Source organism: Cervus canadensis, chromosome 12, assembly GCF_019320065.1.
Source record: "Cervus canadensis isolate Bull #8, Minnesota chromosome 12, ASM1932006v1, whole genome shotgun sequence".
Lineage (NCBI taxonomy): Eukaryota > Metazoa > Chordata > Mammalia > Artiodactyla > Cervidae > Cervus > Cervus canadensis.
The window spans coordinates 57,560,239-57,579,711 of NC_057397.1; the positions used below are offsets into that span (position 1 = coordinate 57,560,239).

Below are 19,473 nucleotides of genomic sequence, written 5' to 3' on the forward strand. Positions count from 1 at the left end.
CTCAAACCCTTCTCTACTTAAAAACTTTCACCTGTGATGTTCCCTAAGCTTAAAAAATTCTTCCCCTTACCATTTTTTTTCTATCAAAATACCTCATTATCAAAGAGAATCAATTACTATATTAAGTGGCCATCTCATTCTGATTCACATTTTAGGTTTTCCTGCTATTTTAAAAGTGCATTTATTATTTAACATGTCACAACCTGAATAAAACATGAACGTTCAAAATCAAACTAATCCAATTGGTTAGTTTAATTAATTTGTATTTAATTAATTTGTATTTTTGATACTAAGTTACATGCTGGGAGCACCAAGTTACAATAACAGTTGCATTAAAAATCATTTATATTTTTTCCTAGTATACCCTTTTTAATTATCCAAACACTTGTTTTACACTCTACATATAATGTATATTACATTGCCTTACAGGCAATAACATTTTGATATTAAAACAAAAAAGCAGTGAAAGAAAGAAAAGAATTTAAAATTATTCAATTTGTATATTAGGCAATTTCTGCAAAGGCTGAATGAACTGACAACTGAAAATCAGCCCAATCCATTTTCTATACTTCAATATTCATGGAAAGTCAAAGCTGGATACGTTATTCTACTTACACCTACATTTTCACATGAAATACCCAAATCAAAATTAAATTACATTCAAAATCCAAAATTACATTCCTGTTACATTTTTTAAAAACACTTATGAAATAAACAAACTTCAAAATTACAGACTTCAAAGAACCTACATCATTAAACTTTTAAATAATCACAACATGGGATTTATAGAAATTCATTAAAATGAAATTACTATTCAGGAAATATTAGATTTTCAATACTGAGAGAATACTTACTCTACTGTGAAAATGTTTATACAAAATATGAAAAGCATAAGTTGTACTTTCTGACATTTACAAATTAAAACAAATAACTAGAATACAACACTCCAAAATAATTTAATAAGTAAGTGAACAAGCAGATTGGATGTTATCCCATTCAAACGGTAGTCAAAGAGAGAAACCTTCAGATGATTCAGAAATAAGAAATCCTAGACTCTGATTGAAAAGAAGATGAATTAAAGAAGATTGAGAAGAAACCCTCATCTGTAGATCAGAAAGATAAAAGGAAAGCTACTAAAAAATTATGTATCAGAAATCTTTAGCACAGTAAGACTGCAAGATGAAGAAAGTAACTATATTAAGAGAACCTATTAGTTCTGATTTTTTTAAACTGTATAGGTCACAGAATAAGAAGAATGAATTAGTTGTCCATGAAACTTTAATGGAAATTATGTTTATTAATATAGAATTAATTTTTAAAACATCACAAAGTACTAGTCTCTTCTACAATATTCCCAGCCAAAAATCAAAGCAAATTGTATTATTTTTATTTTGAAATAAAGCTATTTCATTTCAAATATGCCTTGATCTTTGCTTATGCCAACCAAATGTCATTTGTTTCAGTAATTAGAAATCACTTTTTAAGGTTACTAACAAAATATCTATTTTATTTAATATCTACTGTAATCTACTAAATAATCTAATTTAATCTTGATTATTTTCTAAAACATACAAAGAAGACACATAACTGACATCATTTTAAATTGAGACAAAGTTGCATCCAATTATACTTTGCTATTGATTTTACTATATCACCATGTTTCAGTGCCTTAGAGAAAAATCAGCAAAACAATAATATTTTGTGCAATTTTAACACAATTTTTGCTGATTAGAGAAATTATTTTTATTCCTTGGAACACATCATATTTATACTGTAAGAGGATAAAATATACAAAATGAGTTGTGAAGACACATTTATTGAGTTCTTACTGTGGATCAGGCATTCTGCTAGATGTCAAAGATAAAATGTAGACAAGACAAACATAGGTCTTGATTTCAACTGGCTTAAACATAGCAACAGTTTCAACTATACTACTACATTTTCAACTATACATCTACATTATCAACTATTAGGAGGAACATATCACAATACAGTTTTCTACTTCCATTGAAACTGAAACTCTGACAAAATTTAAAATAAAATGCATACAGGATAACATAAAATGGATGAAGGAATACCCTCAACAATAGCAAAACAACGTTTCGATTAAAGGCAAAAATATTAATGTTTTTCTGAATGTTTCATCTTAAGGTTTCTGGTAGTTCTCTCATAGAGCTCATGTCACTTTTCAATCTGCCCATTCCTACAACCAAACCATCTTCTCCAAAGACATAATTCCTACTTTTAGAAAGCACAGAGGCTGACTGGTAACAGCATTTCTGAGTAAGATGACAATTATCATGGGGAGAGAGGAACTTATATCTATGCAATCTTTCTCACATTCTCCGAGTAACTTCCACTTTACAACATAAATAATATTTCTTGCACAAAGTTAAAAAGATACAAGTATGAACAACATTTTAAAGAATATGTTTCAACCTAGAAATAACTGAAATAAATGGAATTGACATATTTTAATGTTTTGGACCAATGTGAGAATAAATTGCTACATTTCCCAAATTATGTTTCATAATCTAATGAAATGTTCAGTGAAAACAGGATTTAATAGTCACATAAATTTAGTTAAGATTATATGTTCTAAGTAACACCTTTGGAGCATATTTAGATACTCAGAAGTATTACAATAAAGAAATTCTCCTAGCCTTTAAAAAAAAAAAACCTGTATAAACTTGAACAAAGATTGAATCGGTGGCGGGGGCGGGGGGGGGGGGGCGGTAAATACATCTTATGTTCAGGAATTATCTTTGAAAGAAACATGTTTTGGAATACATTGCATTATTGGAGATAATATTTTACTGGATAAATACAGATGATATAATTTATATTAAAGCTGAGGAGAGAATTACCTCTTTATTCTTACTACCCTATAAATTATCCTTGTTTTCTTTTAATATTTCTATGGGATATGAAGTATAAAGGTGAAAATATCATATTCATAATCTAACAATGTTCATTTTTGAGGAATGCTATTTCGAGGGCTGTATTTTAATACCTACTCTTCAGTATGTTATGCTATCAGAGATAATATTTAGTCTGTACAGATCAGCTTACTTACGTCTGGGGCTCCTTTTCATTTTGTTGTTTTTGCTGGGGCTGAAGAACGTTATTTACCAGTTCAGTGATCCCACTAAAGGGAAACCACCTGTTTAAATAAGCAAATAATGTGACTGAACAACCAAATGAATAAAACAACTATAGGTCAAATGTTTTCTTATCCATACTAATAAAAATACACAGCACAGAAGCTACAGCCAATGGAAATATGAGCTTCAATTATCACCCAGGCAGTCAGAATATAGGGAAATTAAGTTTGAACACTTAACCAGTCCACAAGCAGGCAGCAAAAAACTACATCTAGTCAGTGTATGGATGAAGTAAGAAGCTGCGGGCAGCTCTCTTACAAGCCAGAGTCAGAAAGCAGAAGACACACTAGCTGCAGCCTATCCAGTATTAGTGTGAGCTAATACCATCCAAGGTGCAGAAAGCAGAATGTGGCAAAGGTACAGAAGTCAAGCCTACTGAACTCAATACGTTTACTTACTGTGTCGTCTGTGGTTTGTGTTCTTCTTTGACCCTAAAAAGATAAGTTTGCACAACTGAGTGCACTGTACTAGGAAGAAATTTCTATCTACAGATCTGTGGTCATATAAAAATGAAAAATGGGGTCTGTTACATAGAAAAGCTTAATGCTTTCCACATATTTGAATTATACATCTGAATTAGTATGACACAAAAAGGAAAAGTTGAATCGTTTGTTTTATTAGAGGGCTAATATTAAAATTCTTCTGCTGTCTTAATGATTCCATGATTTGTCCTCAAGTTTTCTGCATACTTGTATTAATACTGAAACTGAAGCATTTAAAATAAAGTATTATATTAAATACAGTTACATTTGGTCTATTGAAGATGAACAGATTTCCTCTTTATTTTAAAATTTCTTCCTTAATATAATTGAAGGTATAAATATTTTAAGTAAAATTTAAAGTTTTATAAATGTATTTTAAAAGCCTTCCAAATGAATTTATTTACTTCACAAAGCAGCAGATAAAGAAGTTGGGGAGTCATGCATCCAATATACCTAAAAATAGCTACTAAGATAATTATGTGTATTAAATTTAAAATATTCATAAGCTAAAGTAAATTATTCATAAAACTATAAAAGACTAAAAATGCATTTACCCTATAATCAACTCAGTGCTTCACTGTTTAGCTGGACATTTAAAAGTAGAGAAAGCTAAAACACAAGGATAGAGATGCCTCTGAAATGTGGTTTCCCACACTTTGCCTGGGACTGGTCCTAAGAGGGAAACCTGTGATAAGTGATCAGTTGATTAGTTTGTACTATCCCGAAGAAAGACTAAGAATTGGTAACTAAAATGGATCCCTAGAATCTAGGACTTTCATTAGGAAACTATATTAACACTGTAAATTAAATTCTTTTAAAATTAAATTGATTTTTTTCCAGTGTGTTTTTATTTTAAATGATCTAATGATTTAATGAAAGGGTATACCTTTATACATTCTTGAGTATCAATGAATATAATTGGTATTTATATATCTCTATATTAACTAAAAAGAATTTCTTCTGTTCTGTACAACAGTTTTAGCCTAGAGCTAAGGCGACATCATTTAGTATTTAAATAGAGATATAACGGAATACTAATAAGGGATTATATTTAGCACCAAATATACAAGCAAATAAATACAAGCAAACTATAGTGACAATGGATTCTACCTAGAAAACTTATCATTGTATTTCTTTGAGAATAAGGCATAAAAATCTCTTAATGTTTTAGAACAAAATAGGTCCTATATAAGAAAATTTACCAAACCAGCTTATCAAAATGGGAACAATTCAAGATTATCCTTCACCAAATAATATGTACGTTAAAAACAAAAACATTAAATTCATGAAAGAGGAGAAGATATCTGAAGACATCCTAGGTGATTCTCTACAAGAAATCATATTTGCTCTTAATTAGTGATAAAGTTTTTATCATAAACAAATTTATATTAATTATAAATCAGTTTCTAATTTTAAAACATAAGTTGAAATAATTAACAGACATAAAATGTAAATTACCAATCAGAAATTTTTTATGGGCTTTGTAAAATACAAGTGAAATATACAAACATTTGCATTAGCTTCCCAAATAAAATATGTATCACAAGCATAGCAGTATAAATATTTATCATCTTCAAATACAATCAAGAGTATAAAATTACCCTTCTTTTGTCCAATATTTTAGATGAAATCAAACCTCAAGAGTATCTATCTGACCATACTTAAAATTCATTCTGAGATAATAGTTTAAGAACTGGTAATATGGAAAAGTAATTATATATGTTTTGGACAGTACCTTAACATTATTAACAATAAACTCCTACATTCCTGCATTCCAGAAAGTATATGAGAGACTTCCAGTTTCCAATAAAACATATAAAGAGCTTGGAAATCATCACTCTCATCCTTACAAGTAAAAATGCAGAACAGACTGAAAATCAACACCTCTTCTTAGTCATCAAAGAATTTAGGTCATAGAGTGGGCAAACTGAAAACTAGAGAAGCAGACAAATGGATACAGTCTATCACAGTTTACCAACAGGACAAGCCCAGGGGCAGAAGACACACGTGGGGCCAGCGTCTGTGGGAAGACTTTGAGAGACTCTCTTTGGACTAGACTGAAAGTTTAAAATTCCAAGGACCCCCGGTTTCAGGCATACCACCACACTTCCACAAAGCCCTACCAGCTGCTCGCGGTGAAGATCAGGGAAAAATTTCCTCCACATCCAGCAGCAGGAAGGGGAAAAAATTTTTTAAATCTCCCAGAGCTGTCTACTCTCTTTAACAATCCTAATCTCACGGAAAAAAATTTTAAGAGACGTTAAACAATTGAACATCTACTTCCGCTTCACTGACTACGCTAAAGCCTTTGACTGTGTGGATCACGAAGAGTTGGACACGACTTGGTGACTAAACAACAACTGGGGCTGCTGAATGGCTGTCCCGGAGCAACACCTCACCAGCAAGTCATTAGAATTCCTGAACAATAATGGGATTACAACTAAAAGAACTGCAAGCTGTAGACACTAGTAAGAAGCCTCTAAGGAAACACAAAACAGGAAGGAAGACAAAAATACAGACAGTAGAAGAGAGTAGAAAGCAACAGAACCCCGCCCCCCACCCCAAGCCTAGGCAATCTCCCTGATGTAACTATTTTGGAAATCTGGAGTCTATGAGGGTTTTTAACTTCAGAAGAATGCTAGAACTACACATTGCTGCTAACTTCAGTCAATTTGAGTTCTTAGCATAATAGCAGCTACCCATTCCATACCACCCTGCTCCGAGTAAGGTAGCTGTTTACCTGTTCCTGGAGCAACCTGCCCTCAGTTTGGAGGGCCAGGGTAGGTAATATTGACCCTGTCCCCCAAATATAAGATTTGTGCTCTGATCACTGGTTATTACTTCTCATCTCATAGGTGCATATAATGAGGTAAATTGTTTTAATCCCCTCATTGTTGCAAATCCCTTCTCCTTTGGCGAAGGTGACTTCCAGGATATATTTAAAGGACCAGTGCATTTCCCCCACAACTTTCACTTTTCAATTCCTCCCTGCTTTGGGAGCCAGACTTTAAAGACTGAAACGTAAAGTAACTGCATACATGAGAAAAAACAGAAAGTCACTACACTTGCCCAGTGAAAGGGGCAAATTCAGAAAAGACTGAGAAGATCCCAAGTTTATAACACAGCCTGATCCTCAGAAAGACACAGCCTACAACAGAAAAGAATAAAATTAAATAAAAACAATCACAGAAAGTAACGAAAATTAGTGAAGGGGGAAATATGATTTCCAGACTTACCACATATTTATATTAATATGACCAATTTCCTGACTGAGAGCAGACTGCCCCAAGACATGCACAATAGCATATAGATTATTCTGAATTAAAGTTACTTGACAAACAATGAGGAAAAAAATGATACTTAGAGGAAAATAATGCTCTGATCCTTCTCTCTCCCCCAAAAGTAAGAAAGAAATCTCCAGGATGAAGGTATTCCCCCGTACCCAAAGCACAGAAAGCGTCCTCATCAACAGAATGAGGAAATTCAAGCCTGAAGAAAGCTGTGTAAAGAGTTTGTGTGACTTCTTCACTTGTCTGCTACTACAAGTAAAGCCCTTTTGTTAACTTGTCAAAATAACTGTCTCTTTGTGTAAAATTAATATATAAACAGCCTGACTTGGTCACTTCCAGGGTTTCATTTCTATGAGACCTCTGTGCAAAGAAATTAATTTTTTTTCTCCTGTCAATCTGCCTTGTATCAATTTTTAGACCAGACAAATATCCCCCTTCCCAAAAAACGTACAAAAAGTGACATGAAAAATTCACTAGAAGAATGCAAAGGCAGATTTCAAGAGGGAAAAGAAATAATCAGCAAACTTGAAGATGTAACAATAAAATGCACTGAATCTGAGAAGACAAAGAAAACAGATTGAAGAAAAGAGTCTAAGGGAACTACGGGACACCATTAAGTAAATCAACACACGTTTGTTGTGTGAGTTCCAGAAGACAGAAAGAATACTTGATGAAATAACGGCTAAAAGTTTCCCATATTTGATAAAATACATTAATATAAACATTCAAGAAGATCAACAAATTCCATATAAGATGAAATCAAAGAGACCCACACCAAAACAAAATAAACCAACTAAACCAAACAAACATATATAGACTATTATACCCAACAAGAAAATCAAACATTCTCCTCCAGTGGAAATGGGGCCTTTTCCAGGAAAAACCATATGTCAGACCACTAATTAAGTCTCAGTAGACTTTAAAATAGAGAAATCATATAAAGTATCTTCTAAAACACAAGAAATGTCCTCATATATGCAGATGACACCATCCTTATGGCAGAAAGCAAAGAAGAACTAAAGAGCCTCTTGATGAAAGTGAAAGAGGAGAGTGAAAAAGCTGGCTTAAAACTCAACATTCAGAAAAATAAGATCATGGTGTCCGGTCCCATCACTTCATGGCAAATAGATGGGAAAACAATGGAAACAGTGACAGACTTTATTTTATTGGGCTCCAAAATCACTGCAGATGGTGACTGCAGCCATGAAATTAAAAGACACTCCTTTTAATTCCTTGCTCCTTGGAAGAAAAGTTATGATCAACCTAGACAGCATATTAAAAAAGAGACATTACTTTGCCAACAAAGGTCCATCTAGTCAAAGATATGATTTTTCCAGTAGTCATGTATGGATGTGAGAGTTGGACTATAAAGAAAGCTGAGCACTGAAGAATTGAAGCTTTTGAACTGCGGTGTTGGAGAAGACTCTTGAGAGTCCCTTGGACTGCAAGGAGATTTAACCAGAACATCCTAAAGGAGATCAGTCCTGAATATTCATTGGAAGGACTGATGCTGAAGCTGAAACTCCAATACTTTGGCCACCTGATGCAAAGAACTCACTCACTGGAAAAGACGCTGACGCTGGGAAGGATTGAAGGCAGAAGGAGAAGGGGACAACAGAGGATGAGATGATTGGATGGCATCACCAATTCCATGGACATGAGTTTGAGTAAGCTCCAGGAGTTGGTGATGGACAGGGAAGCCTGGTGTGCTGCAGTCCATGGGGTCACAAAGAGTCGGACACAACTGAGCTATTAAGCTGAACTGCCTGAAAACACAAGAGGATAAAGTGAGAAATTGAAAACCAAAGGAAACCTAGAGAAATCGTAAATTCTTAGAAATTAATTAACATATACTTTAAAACAATGAGTAAAAGAAAATACAAGGAAAATTAGAAAATACTCAGAGACAAATGAAAACAAAACAAAACAAATATATCAAAATTTATGAGATGCAGCTAAAGCAGTGCTAAGCAAGAAATTTCTAGGTATAAACAATTACACTAAAAAAAAAACAAGAAAGACCTCAAAACAAAAGCACAATTTTACAACTTAAGAAACTAGAAAAAAAATACCCAAATAACCAACCCAAAGTCACCAAAAGGAAGGAAATGTTAAAAATGACAGCAGAGACAAATAAAACAGAAAAAATACAATAGAGAAATTCAATGAAACTAAAAGTTAGTTCTTTGAAAAGATTAACAAAACTGACAAATTTTGTTAGATGGAATAAAAAAAGAGAAGAATCAAGTTACTAAAATCATAAGTGAAAGAACACTACTACTACTCTACAAAAATAAAAAAGGACTCTGAGATTGCTATGAACAAATGTAGGCCAAAAATTGGATAACCTAAATGAAATGAGCAAATTCCTACAAACATAAAACCTACCAAAGAAATAGAAAATCTGAATAGGACTCTAAGTAGTAAAAAGATGGAAGTGTTAATCAAAAATCCTGACAAAGAAAAGCTCTGGACCTGATGCCTTCACTAATGAATTCTACCAAACATTTCAATATGAACTAATAACCAATCCTTCTCTAACTTTCCAGAAAAGTCAAAAGAGGAAGGAACACTTCCTAACACGTTGTTTTACACCACCAAACCATAATACCAAAGCCAAAGACACTATGTGTGCATGCTCAGTTGCTCAGTCATGTCATACTCTTTCCTACACAAAAAGAAAACCACAGATCAATATCTAATACTACCCAAAGCAATCTATAGATTCAATGCAATTCTTATCAAAATCTCAATGATATTTTTGTCAAAATACAGAAAGACATCCTTAATTCACATGGCATCTCAAGGGACCCCGATCAGCCAAAATACTCTTGAAAAGTGAGAACAAAGACACAGGAATCACACTTCCTGATTCCAAAACATACAACAAAGCTACAGTAATCAGCGTGGTACTGGCATTAAGATAGACAAGACCAGCGGAATACAATAGAGAGCCCAAAAATAAACACCTTATAAATATATTCAACTGGATTTTGATCATTCCATGGTGTGCCAAGACCATTCCATGAGGAAAGGATAGGCTTTTCGACAATACTGAAAAATTTGGTAGTCCACATAAAAGACAATGAAGTTAGAGCCTTGCTTAACACCACATGCAAATATTAACTCAAAATGAATCAAAGATCTAAACTTAATATCTAAAACTATAAAAATTCTTAAGAAATGAGGGAGTGTGATATCTCCAGCTTTCTTCTTCCTTTTCAACACCGTTTTGACTATTTGAAGTTTTCTGTGTTTCCATACAAATATTACAATTATTTGTTTCAGTTTTGTGAAAAATGTCATTGGTATTTTGCTAAGTATTGCACTGAATCTGTAGATTGCCTTGAGTAGTATGGTCATTTTAACAATTTTAATTTTTTCAGTCCGTGAGTAGGACACGTCCTTGTGTTTGTTTGTGTCACCTTCAATTTTTGTCATCAGTGTTAAAGCTTTCTTAGTACAGGTCTTTCATGTTCTTGATTAAACTTATTCCTAGGTATTTTATTCATTTTGATACAACTGTAAAAGTGATTGTTTTCTTAATTTATCTTCCTGATAGTTCTTTGTTCGTGTCTAGAAACATGACAGATTTCTGTAGATTAATTTTGTATCCTGCAACTTTACTGAATCCAATGATGAGTTGTAATAGCTTTCTGGTGACATCTTTCAGGATTTTCTATATGAGGTATCATGTCATTTACACACAGTGATAGTTTTACTTCCCTTCCAATTTGGTTTTTTCTTTTGTAATCTTATAACAACTTTATTGAGGTGTAATTGACATACAATAAACTGCACATAATCACAATGGAAAATTTGATAAACTTGGACATATATTTATATACATGAAACCATCACCTCGATCAACATAATTAACTACACGCTGCTCCTCTTAATCTTCTTTGTCTTTCTTCCCTGTGTTTATGTGACTACTTTTGTCTTCTTTCTTTTTAAATTAATTGTTATTAATTAGTTTTATTTATTTTCATTGGAGTATAGTTGCTTTACAAAGTTTTGTTAGTTTCTGCTGTACTGCAAAGTGAATTAGTTATACATATACATATATCCCTCTTTCAGGGATCTCCTTCCCATTAAGGTCACCACAGAGAATTGTGTAGAATTCCCGGTGCTATACAGTAGGTTTTCATTAGGTATCTATTTTTTTTTTTTTTTTTTTTAGGGGCGCCTGCCGCCGCCGCCATGCTGCCCAGCCAGCGCGCGCACAGCGGGCGGGGGCGGGGCCCAGGTATCTATTTTATACATGGTAGTATATACATGTAAATCCCAATCTACCAGTTCATCTCACCTCCCCTTCCTTCCTTGGTATCCTTAAGCTTATTCTCTACATCTGTGCGTCAATTTCTGCTTTACAAATAAGTTCATCTGTATCATTCACCTAGATTCCAATACAAGCAACATACAATAATTTTCTCTTTCTGACTTCACTCTGTATGACAGGTTCTAGGTCCATCCACATCTCTGCAGATTGCACAATTTCATTCCTTTTTATGGCTGAACAATATTCCATTGTATATAGGTATCACAACTTCTTCATCCATTCATCTCTTGATGAACAGCAGGTTGCTTCCGTGTTCTGGCTTTTGGAAACAGTGCTTCATTGAACACTGGGGTGCTTCTTTTCAAATTATGTTTTTCTCAAGATAAGGGGCTTCTCTGGTGGCTCAGATGGTAAAGAATCCACCTGCAATGCAGGAGACCCAGGTTCAAGCCCTGGGTTGGTAAGATCTCCCAGGGCAACGCACTCCAGCATTCTTGCCTGGAGGATCCCACGGACAGAGGAGCCTGGCAGGCTGCAGTCCATGGGGTCGCAGAGTCAGACATGACTGAGTGACTAACACTTTCACTTTCACTTTCTCCAGAGATATGCCCAGGAATGGGATTGCTGGGTCATATAGTAGTTCTATTTTTTAAGGACCCTCCATAATGTTCTCCATAGGGGCTGTATGACTCACATTCCCACCAACAGTGCAAGAAGGTTCCCTTTTCTCCACACCCTCTCCAGCATTTATTGTTTGCAGATTTTTTTATGATGGTCATTCTGACTGATTTGAGGTGGAAGGTCATTATAGTTTTGATTTGCATTTCTCTAATAATGAGCAATGCTGAGCATATTTTCATGTATTTGTCAGCCATCTGTATGTCTTCTTTGGAGAAATGTCTATTTAGGTCTTCCACCCATCTTTTGATTGGGTTGTTTCTGAAATTGAGCTACATGAGCTGTTTGTATATTTTAGAGATTAATCCCTCTTCAATTGCTTCATTTGCAAATATATCCTCAACATGGTACTGTATGACAACCTAGAAGGGTAGGATGGGGTGAGGGTGGGGGAGAGGTTCAAGAGGGAGGACATGTGTATACTTATGCCTGCTTCATGCTGCTGTGTGAGAGAAACCAACACAATATTGTAAAGCAATTATTCTCTATTAAAAATAAATAAATAAGTTTTAAAAAGAACAGGTGAGTAGTGTGAGCAAAGAAATGTACTGCTTAAGAAAGAATGAAAAGGAATTTCTAGAAATAAGTAACACTGTAACAGGAATGAAGAATACTTGTGATGGACTCATCAGTAGACTACACTCAGCTGAAAAAGAATAAATGAGCTTGAAAATATGCCAATAAAAACTTCTAAAACTGAAAGACAAAGAAAGAAAAGATGGAATAGAATGTCCACGAACTATGGGATAACTAAAAAAAGGTGTAATATACATGCAATGGGAACATCAGAAGGAGAAGAAAGTAAGGAATGGAAGAAATACTTGAAGTAACAAAGACTGAGAATTTTCCAAAATTAATTTTCCAAAATTCCAAAATTTTCCAAAATTTCCAAAATTTTCCAAAACAGGTTCCAAGCCATAGACCTAGGAAGCATGAGGAATACTAGGCATGATCAGTAGTTTAAAAAAAAAAAGTTATACCTACACAAATGCTACTTAAACTGCAGGAAACCAAAGACAAAGAGGAAATTCTGAAAGAAGCCAGAAGGAAAATAAACATCTTACCTACAGAGAAATAAACATAAGAATTACTTTGGACTTCTCTTTAAAAAACAAGCAAGAAAGAAGAAAGTGGAATAAAATATTTGAAGAGTTGACAGAAAAAAATGACCCACTAACCTACAATTCTGTCTGCAGTGAAATTATTCTTCAAAACTAAATGAGAAATATACCCACTCAGACAAGGAAAAAATTAGGTAATTTGTCATTAGTTTACCTGCCTTTCAAAGAATGTAAAAAGGGGAGAAGAAAATGATATAAGTTGGAAACCAACATCTATATAAAATATAGGAAGAGCATTGGTGAAGGAATAAATGAGGGCAAAAAATATCTTTTATTTTTCTTATTCTTAATTGATCTAACAGAAGTTTGTTCAAAATAATAATAGTAACACAGTTTTTTATGATTATAGCTTAAGGATAAGTGAAATGACTAATACCAATTTTTAAGGTACAAGAGGGAAAAATCAGGAATACACTTTTATAAAGTATTTGTACTACCCCTAAGGTGGTATGGTGTTATCTGAAAGTTGGCTTGGATTAGTTGTTAATTTATGAATCAGTACCAAGCTCTTCAACAACCATTAAAAAATATTATTTTTAAAAAAAGAAGTATAATCCATATGTTAAGTGAGGAAAAAAAATGGAATCTAATCATATAAGATGCTGAACTCAAACCAGAGGCTAGAGAGAAACAGTGGAAGACCAAAAAAGTAAATAAAATAACAAAGGCAATTATTGGAACAATTACAAATGTGATAGCTATTAACCCAATTATATCAATAATAATTTTAAATGTGGATGATCTAAATCCACCAATTAAAAGATAGAAATTGTCAAAGTTGTGTGTGTATGTGTGTGTGTGTGTGTGTGTCTGTGTCTGCGCGCGCGCGCACGCACGCTCAGTCATGCCAGTCGTGACCAACTCTTTGCAACCCCATGGACTGTAGTCTGCCAGGCACCTCTGTCCATGGGATTTCCCAGGCAAGAATACTGGAGTGGGTTGCCACTTCAATTTTAAATGTGGATGATCTAAATTCACCAATTAAAAGATAGAAACTGTCAAAGTAGATTAACCAAAAACAAAAAACAAAAAGAGTGTCAACAATGTGTTTTCTATACGAAAACACTTGAAATAGACACAGTTAGGAATGAAGAAAGATATACCATGCTAACAGTAATAAAAAGAAAGCTGGAGAATCTACATTAATTTCAGACAAAGTCACCATCAGAGCAATGAAAATTATCAGAGATAAAGAGGGGCACTCCGTAATGATAAAGTGGTGAGTTTCCCAAGAACACAAATAACCCTTAATTTGCAGAACCTAACCATAGAATGTCAAAATACAAAAGGAAAAAATGTCAAAATACAAGAGACACAACAAATATACAAACCCACTACTATAGTTAAAGATGTTACACTTCAATCAGTAATTGACAGATCCAGTAGGCAGAAAATGAGCAAGGATATAGCAGAACTGAAGAGCATCATCAATAGAATAGATATAATTGACATTCTATAATACTTCATCCAATGGCAGAATACATATTATTCTCAAGCTCAGTGGGATGTTCGCCAAGACAGTCCACATACTAAACCATAATACACTATTCAACAAATTTAAAAGAACATAAGTCATACATAGTATGCTCAGAGTTCATAATCAAATTAAACTAGAAATAAATGACAGAACTGTAGTGGGAAATCAAAATGTCTAGAAACTAACACACTTCTAAATATGCAAAGGTCAATAAATTATCAAGAGAAATTGGAAATTTTATGAACTAAAGTGAAAATGAAAATGTATCAAGATTTGCAAGATGCATCTAAATACGTGCTTAGATGGAAATTCCTAGTACTGGATGCATATGCTAGGGAAAAAAGAAAGATCTAAATCCATAAACTAACTTCCACCTTAGGAAACCGGGGTGGGGGTGGTGGGGGAGGCGGGGAGGGGGAGGGAGCAAATTAAGTCTAAAACAAGAAGAAAAGAAATAATAAAAATTAGAAGAATCATCAGTGAAATTTAAAATAGGAAATCAACAGACAAAAATCAACAAAACCAAAAGTTGCCTATTTATAAAGATCAATAAAATTATAAACTCCTAGAACTAGACTAGTCAAGAAAAAGACACAAATTACTATCAGAAATGAAAGGCAGTCTATCACTACTGATCTAAAAATATTAAGAACAATTATATGCCCATAAATTTAATAACCTTCTGAAATGGACCATTTTCTTAGAAAATATAATCTACAAAAGTTCACACAAGGAAAAACAGATAATCTGAATAGGCCCACATCTATTAAAGAAATCTAATCAGTAGCTAAAAACAGAAATCACCAAGGTCTAGACAGTTCCATCTGTGAATTCTACCAAACAGTTAAAGAGGAAATGGTACCAATCCTCTACACTCTCCCAGAAAAGGAAACCCAGGGAACACTTCTAAACTCACTCTCTGTAGCAGCATCACCTTATTATGGAAACCAGGCAAAGACATTAAAAGAAATGAAATTTATGATGAACATCTCTCATGAACACCAATGAATGTATATTCAACAACATATTAGCAAATTGAATCCAACAATGTATAAAAACAATTGTATAGCATGACCAAGCTGGATTTAACCCAGGTATGCTAGCTCAGTATTTGAAAATCAGTTCATGTAATCAATCGCATCATCAAGCTAAAGAAGAAAAATCATATGACTACGTCAAGAGGTACAGAAAAGGCATCTGACAAAATCCAAGAACCATCCGTGATAAAACTCTCAACACACAAGAAATTGAGGAAATGTCCTCAGTTTGATACCAACAACAATATAACTTACAGCTAACTTCAGACTGAATGATGAGAAATTAAAAGCTTTTCCCTTACGATCCAGGAGGAGTTAACAACAAAGAGGTCACACAAGGGAATTTTTAGGATAACTGTTGAAACTGTTCTGTATAATACTGTGTGGCTGGATACATGACAATATATAGTTGTCAAAACTCACAGGGGAAAAAACCACAAAGCCAACAAAAACATTACAGAGAGTAAATCTTAATGTATACAAATTTTTAAAAAGTCAACCAGAACAGGAGAATCCCAGGATGGAATGAAGAATATGACAAATGAATCTCTGCATGGAAAATGTATAACATAACCTCACTGACAAGGATGGGTGGGGAAATTTGCTGACCTAATTAACATTAGGAAAGAAAAATTTAGAAAACTGTAACACTAAAGCCTAAAAAGAACTATACATAAATACTGTAGTCTAACTGCCAAATTTGTTTCACACTGCACAGGTCAGCAATTCTGACTCTATTGTACAGGTAAGCCAGGGTTGAACAATAAGTAAATAAATCACTGCTAATGAGTACCAAATTTTTCACCGAAGGGTAAAGAAGTTACAAATAAGCAAATAAGAGGCTAGAATGGACCCTGACCGCCCTGCTGGGTTTAGAGTCAGCCCTGCTGGGTTTAGAGTCAAAGATATTGCTCTAAAGTCATGTATATTTATGTATTATAGGTAAAAGTGATAAATAATACGTAGGTAGATACAAGGAAAGAGAGAAAGAGAGGTTTTGTATTTGTTCCAGACCACCACAATAAAGCAAATATCCCAATAAAGCAAGTCACAAAATTTTTGGTCTTCTAGTGCATATAAATATCCGTTTATAATTTTCTGTAGTCTAAGTGTGTGATAGCATTGTATCTAAAAAAACAATGTGCATACCTTAATTTAAAAATACTTGATTTCCAAACAATGCTAACCACCATCTGAGCTTTCAGCAAGTCATAATCATAATCTTTTTGCTAGTGAAGAGTTTGTAATAGTGCATGAATTATCAAAATCTGACAAGGAAGCGAGCAAATGCTGTTGGAAAAACTGGCATCAATAGACTTGCTCAAGGTAAAGCTGCCACAAACCTTCAGTTTGTAAAAAAATCTGCAAACACAGTAAAGTGAAGCAGAATAAAATGATGTATGCCAATGGACAGACATATAGAAAAAAAATACATGTAAGTGTTGTCTACATGGGTTAGTATACAGACATATATTTCTTTGTTATGTCCATTGAAAGGGCATAAAAATAAGTGACACCCAAGTAGCAATTAGCACACCTACCATCAGTTCTTCATTTGTATTAGGTTGGTACAAACGTGATCGTGGTTTCAGATCATGAATTTTAAATCATTATAACTAGGCTCAAACACATCTTTATTAGTCAAAATAGGAACCTTCGTAGCCATTCATTCCACTTTTGAAGCCTGGTTGTGTGACATGCAGTCGAGCGCTGTCATGGACGAGAACCGGGCCCTTCCTGTTGACCAGTGCTGCTGCAGATGCAGTCTTCAGTGCATCTCATCGACTTGCCGAGCCTAATTCTCAGATGGAATGGTTTCGCCAGGATTCAGACAGCTGTAGTGGATCAGAGGGGCAGCAGACCACCAGACAGTGACCATGACCCTTTTTTTGGTGCAATTTTGGCTTTAGGAAGTGCTCTGGAGCTGCTTCTCGGTCCATTCACTGAGCTGGTCATTGTTGATTGTCATATAAAATCCACTCTTCATCACAGGTCACAATCCAATCAAGAAATGCTTTGTTGTTGCACAGAATGAGAAGACAAGACTTCAAAATGACAATTATTTTGATTTGCTATCAGCTCATGAGGCACCCACTTATCAAGACTTTTTCACCTTTCCAATTTGCTTCAAATGCTAAATGACCATAGAATGGCTGACACTGAGTTCTTGGGTAACTTCTTGTGTAGTTGTATGAGGATCAGCTTCAATGATCCTCTCAACTGGTTGTTGTCAAGTTCCAATGGCCAGCCACTGCACCCCTCACCTTCAAGGCTCTCATCTCCTCTGCAAGACTTCTTGAGCCAACACTGCACCATACATTCATTAGCAGTTCCTCGGCCAAATGCACTGTTGATGTTCCAAGTGGTCTACACTGCTTTATGACCCATTTTGAACTCGAATAAGAAAATTACTCAAGTTGGCTTCTTATCTAACATCATTTCCCTAGTCTAAAATAAACATAAAATACACAGCAAGTAATAAGTCATTAGCAAAAAACACAGAGCAAGAAATGTGCATTAAAATGATGTACAACATAACCACATTTATTTAAGAATGTATTCCAATATCAAATAGCAAAGTTCAACAATGCAAAACTTCAATTACTTTTGCACCAACCTAATACATGCCATTTTCCAACCAAAGAAACCAAGACCACTTGAAGAAATGGCTAATGTGGGGTTACAAAGGAAAAATAGGGGTGAACATAGACTGTCTTGTAATGCCAGAATGAAAGAAAAAGAAAATGGAGCCTACTAATAAGACATAGAAGTCAACGGGAAAGAGCTCCCAACTGGAAAGAGCCAAAGCTGTGACAATTTGAGAACAAAATAAATAATAATATTGATTGTTATCGTTGTGATTTAGTTGCTAAGTCATGTCCAACTCTTTGCAACCCCATGGACTGTAGGTTTCTGTATCCATGGGACGTCCCAGGCAAGAATACTGGAGTGGGTTGCCATTTCCTCCTCTAGGGGATCTTCCCGGCCCAGGGATGGAAACCGCATCTACGGCAACACTTGCATTGGCAGGCAGATTCTTTACCAACTGTACCACCTGGGGAGACCATAACCCCTCAAAAATAAATATGGGCTTCTGCAACAGCTTACTAGGTAAAGAATACACCTAGCAATGCAGGAGACACAAGAGATATGGGTTTGATCCCTGAGTCAGGAAGATGCCCTGGAGGAAGAAATGGCAACCCACTCCAGTATTCTTGCTGGGATAATCCCATGAACAGAGGAGCCCAGCCAGCTACAGTCCAAAGGGTCGCAGAGTCGGACACAACTGAGCAACTAAGCATGCACATAAACACACACTGATATGAATAGAGAAGGGACATATCTTCCTTACAGAGGAATTCCAAATAATAAATGTAAAAGGTATGAGGCAAATAGAAAATCACCATTAGAATATTGTAGTAATAATTGCTGCAAATAACATAGTGGTCAAAACTTAAAGTAGAAAGAGAATATTTTCATAGCCTCAAAATATCCCCAAAATATTTATTACCATGGTTGTAATATATGTCCACAAACTCTTATGATATTCCTCTATCAAAAATGGTAGAACTTAACCCCTCTCCCATCAAATGGGGACTAGAATTAATGACTTACTTCTAACAATGAAAATGGAAAGGGAAAAAATAGTAACTTTACAGTGGAGAAACTTGACAGACATCACTCTAACCATGGGGTCAAAATTAACCCTCAATATAATGTAAAACGACTGTGGAATTCTTTCCAAAATTCATAATCCCAGTCTAATATAAGAAAATATTTTAAAAAATTGAGTGACATTCTATAAAATATCTAGTCAGTAGTCTTTGAAAAGTGAAAATCATGAAAACAAAGATTGACTGAGAAATTGTCAGAAATTGGAAGAGCCCTTAAGAGACATGACAACTAAATGCAAATCTGTATCCTAGATTGGATCCCAGAAAT

The 19,473-nt window shown here is 34.5% G+C and overlaps 1 protein-coding gene across 21 annotated transcripts in view; it reads right to left on the reverse strand.

Moving 5' to 3' along the window:
- The window catches only part of RIMS2 (regulating synaptic membrane exocytosis 2), a 586,517-nt gene that overhangs the window by 479,291 nt on the left and 87,753 nt on the right, over positions 1-19,473 (reverse strand). For 3 of the 21 annotated variants that reach the window (XM_043483873.1, XM_043483876.1, XM_043483870.1), the window contains exons 2-3: positions 3,563-3,595; positions 3,077-3,163 (exon numbers count right to left, since the gene is read on the reverse strand). The exons of the other annotated variants lie outside the window; for them this stretch is intronic. In XM_043483873.1, the coding sequence (XP_043339808.1) occupies positions 3,077-3,163; positions 3,563-3,595 (120 nt within the window). The remainder of the gene's footprint in view (positions 1-3,076; positions 3,164-3,562; positions 3,596-19,473) is intronic. 21 annotated transcript variants of the gene reach the window in all.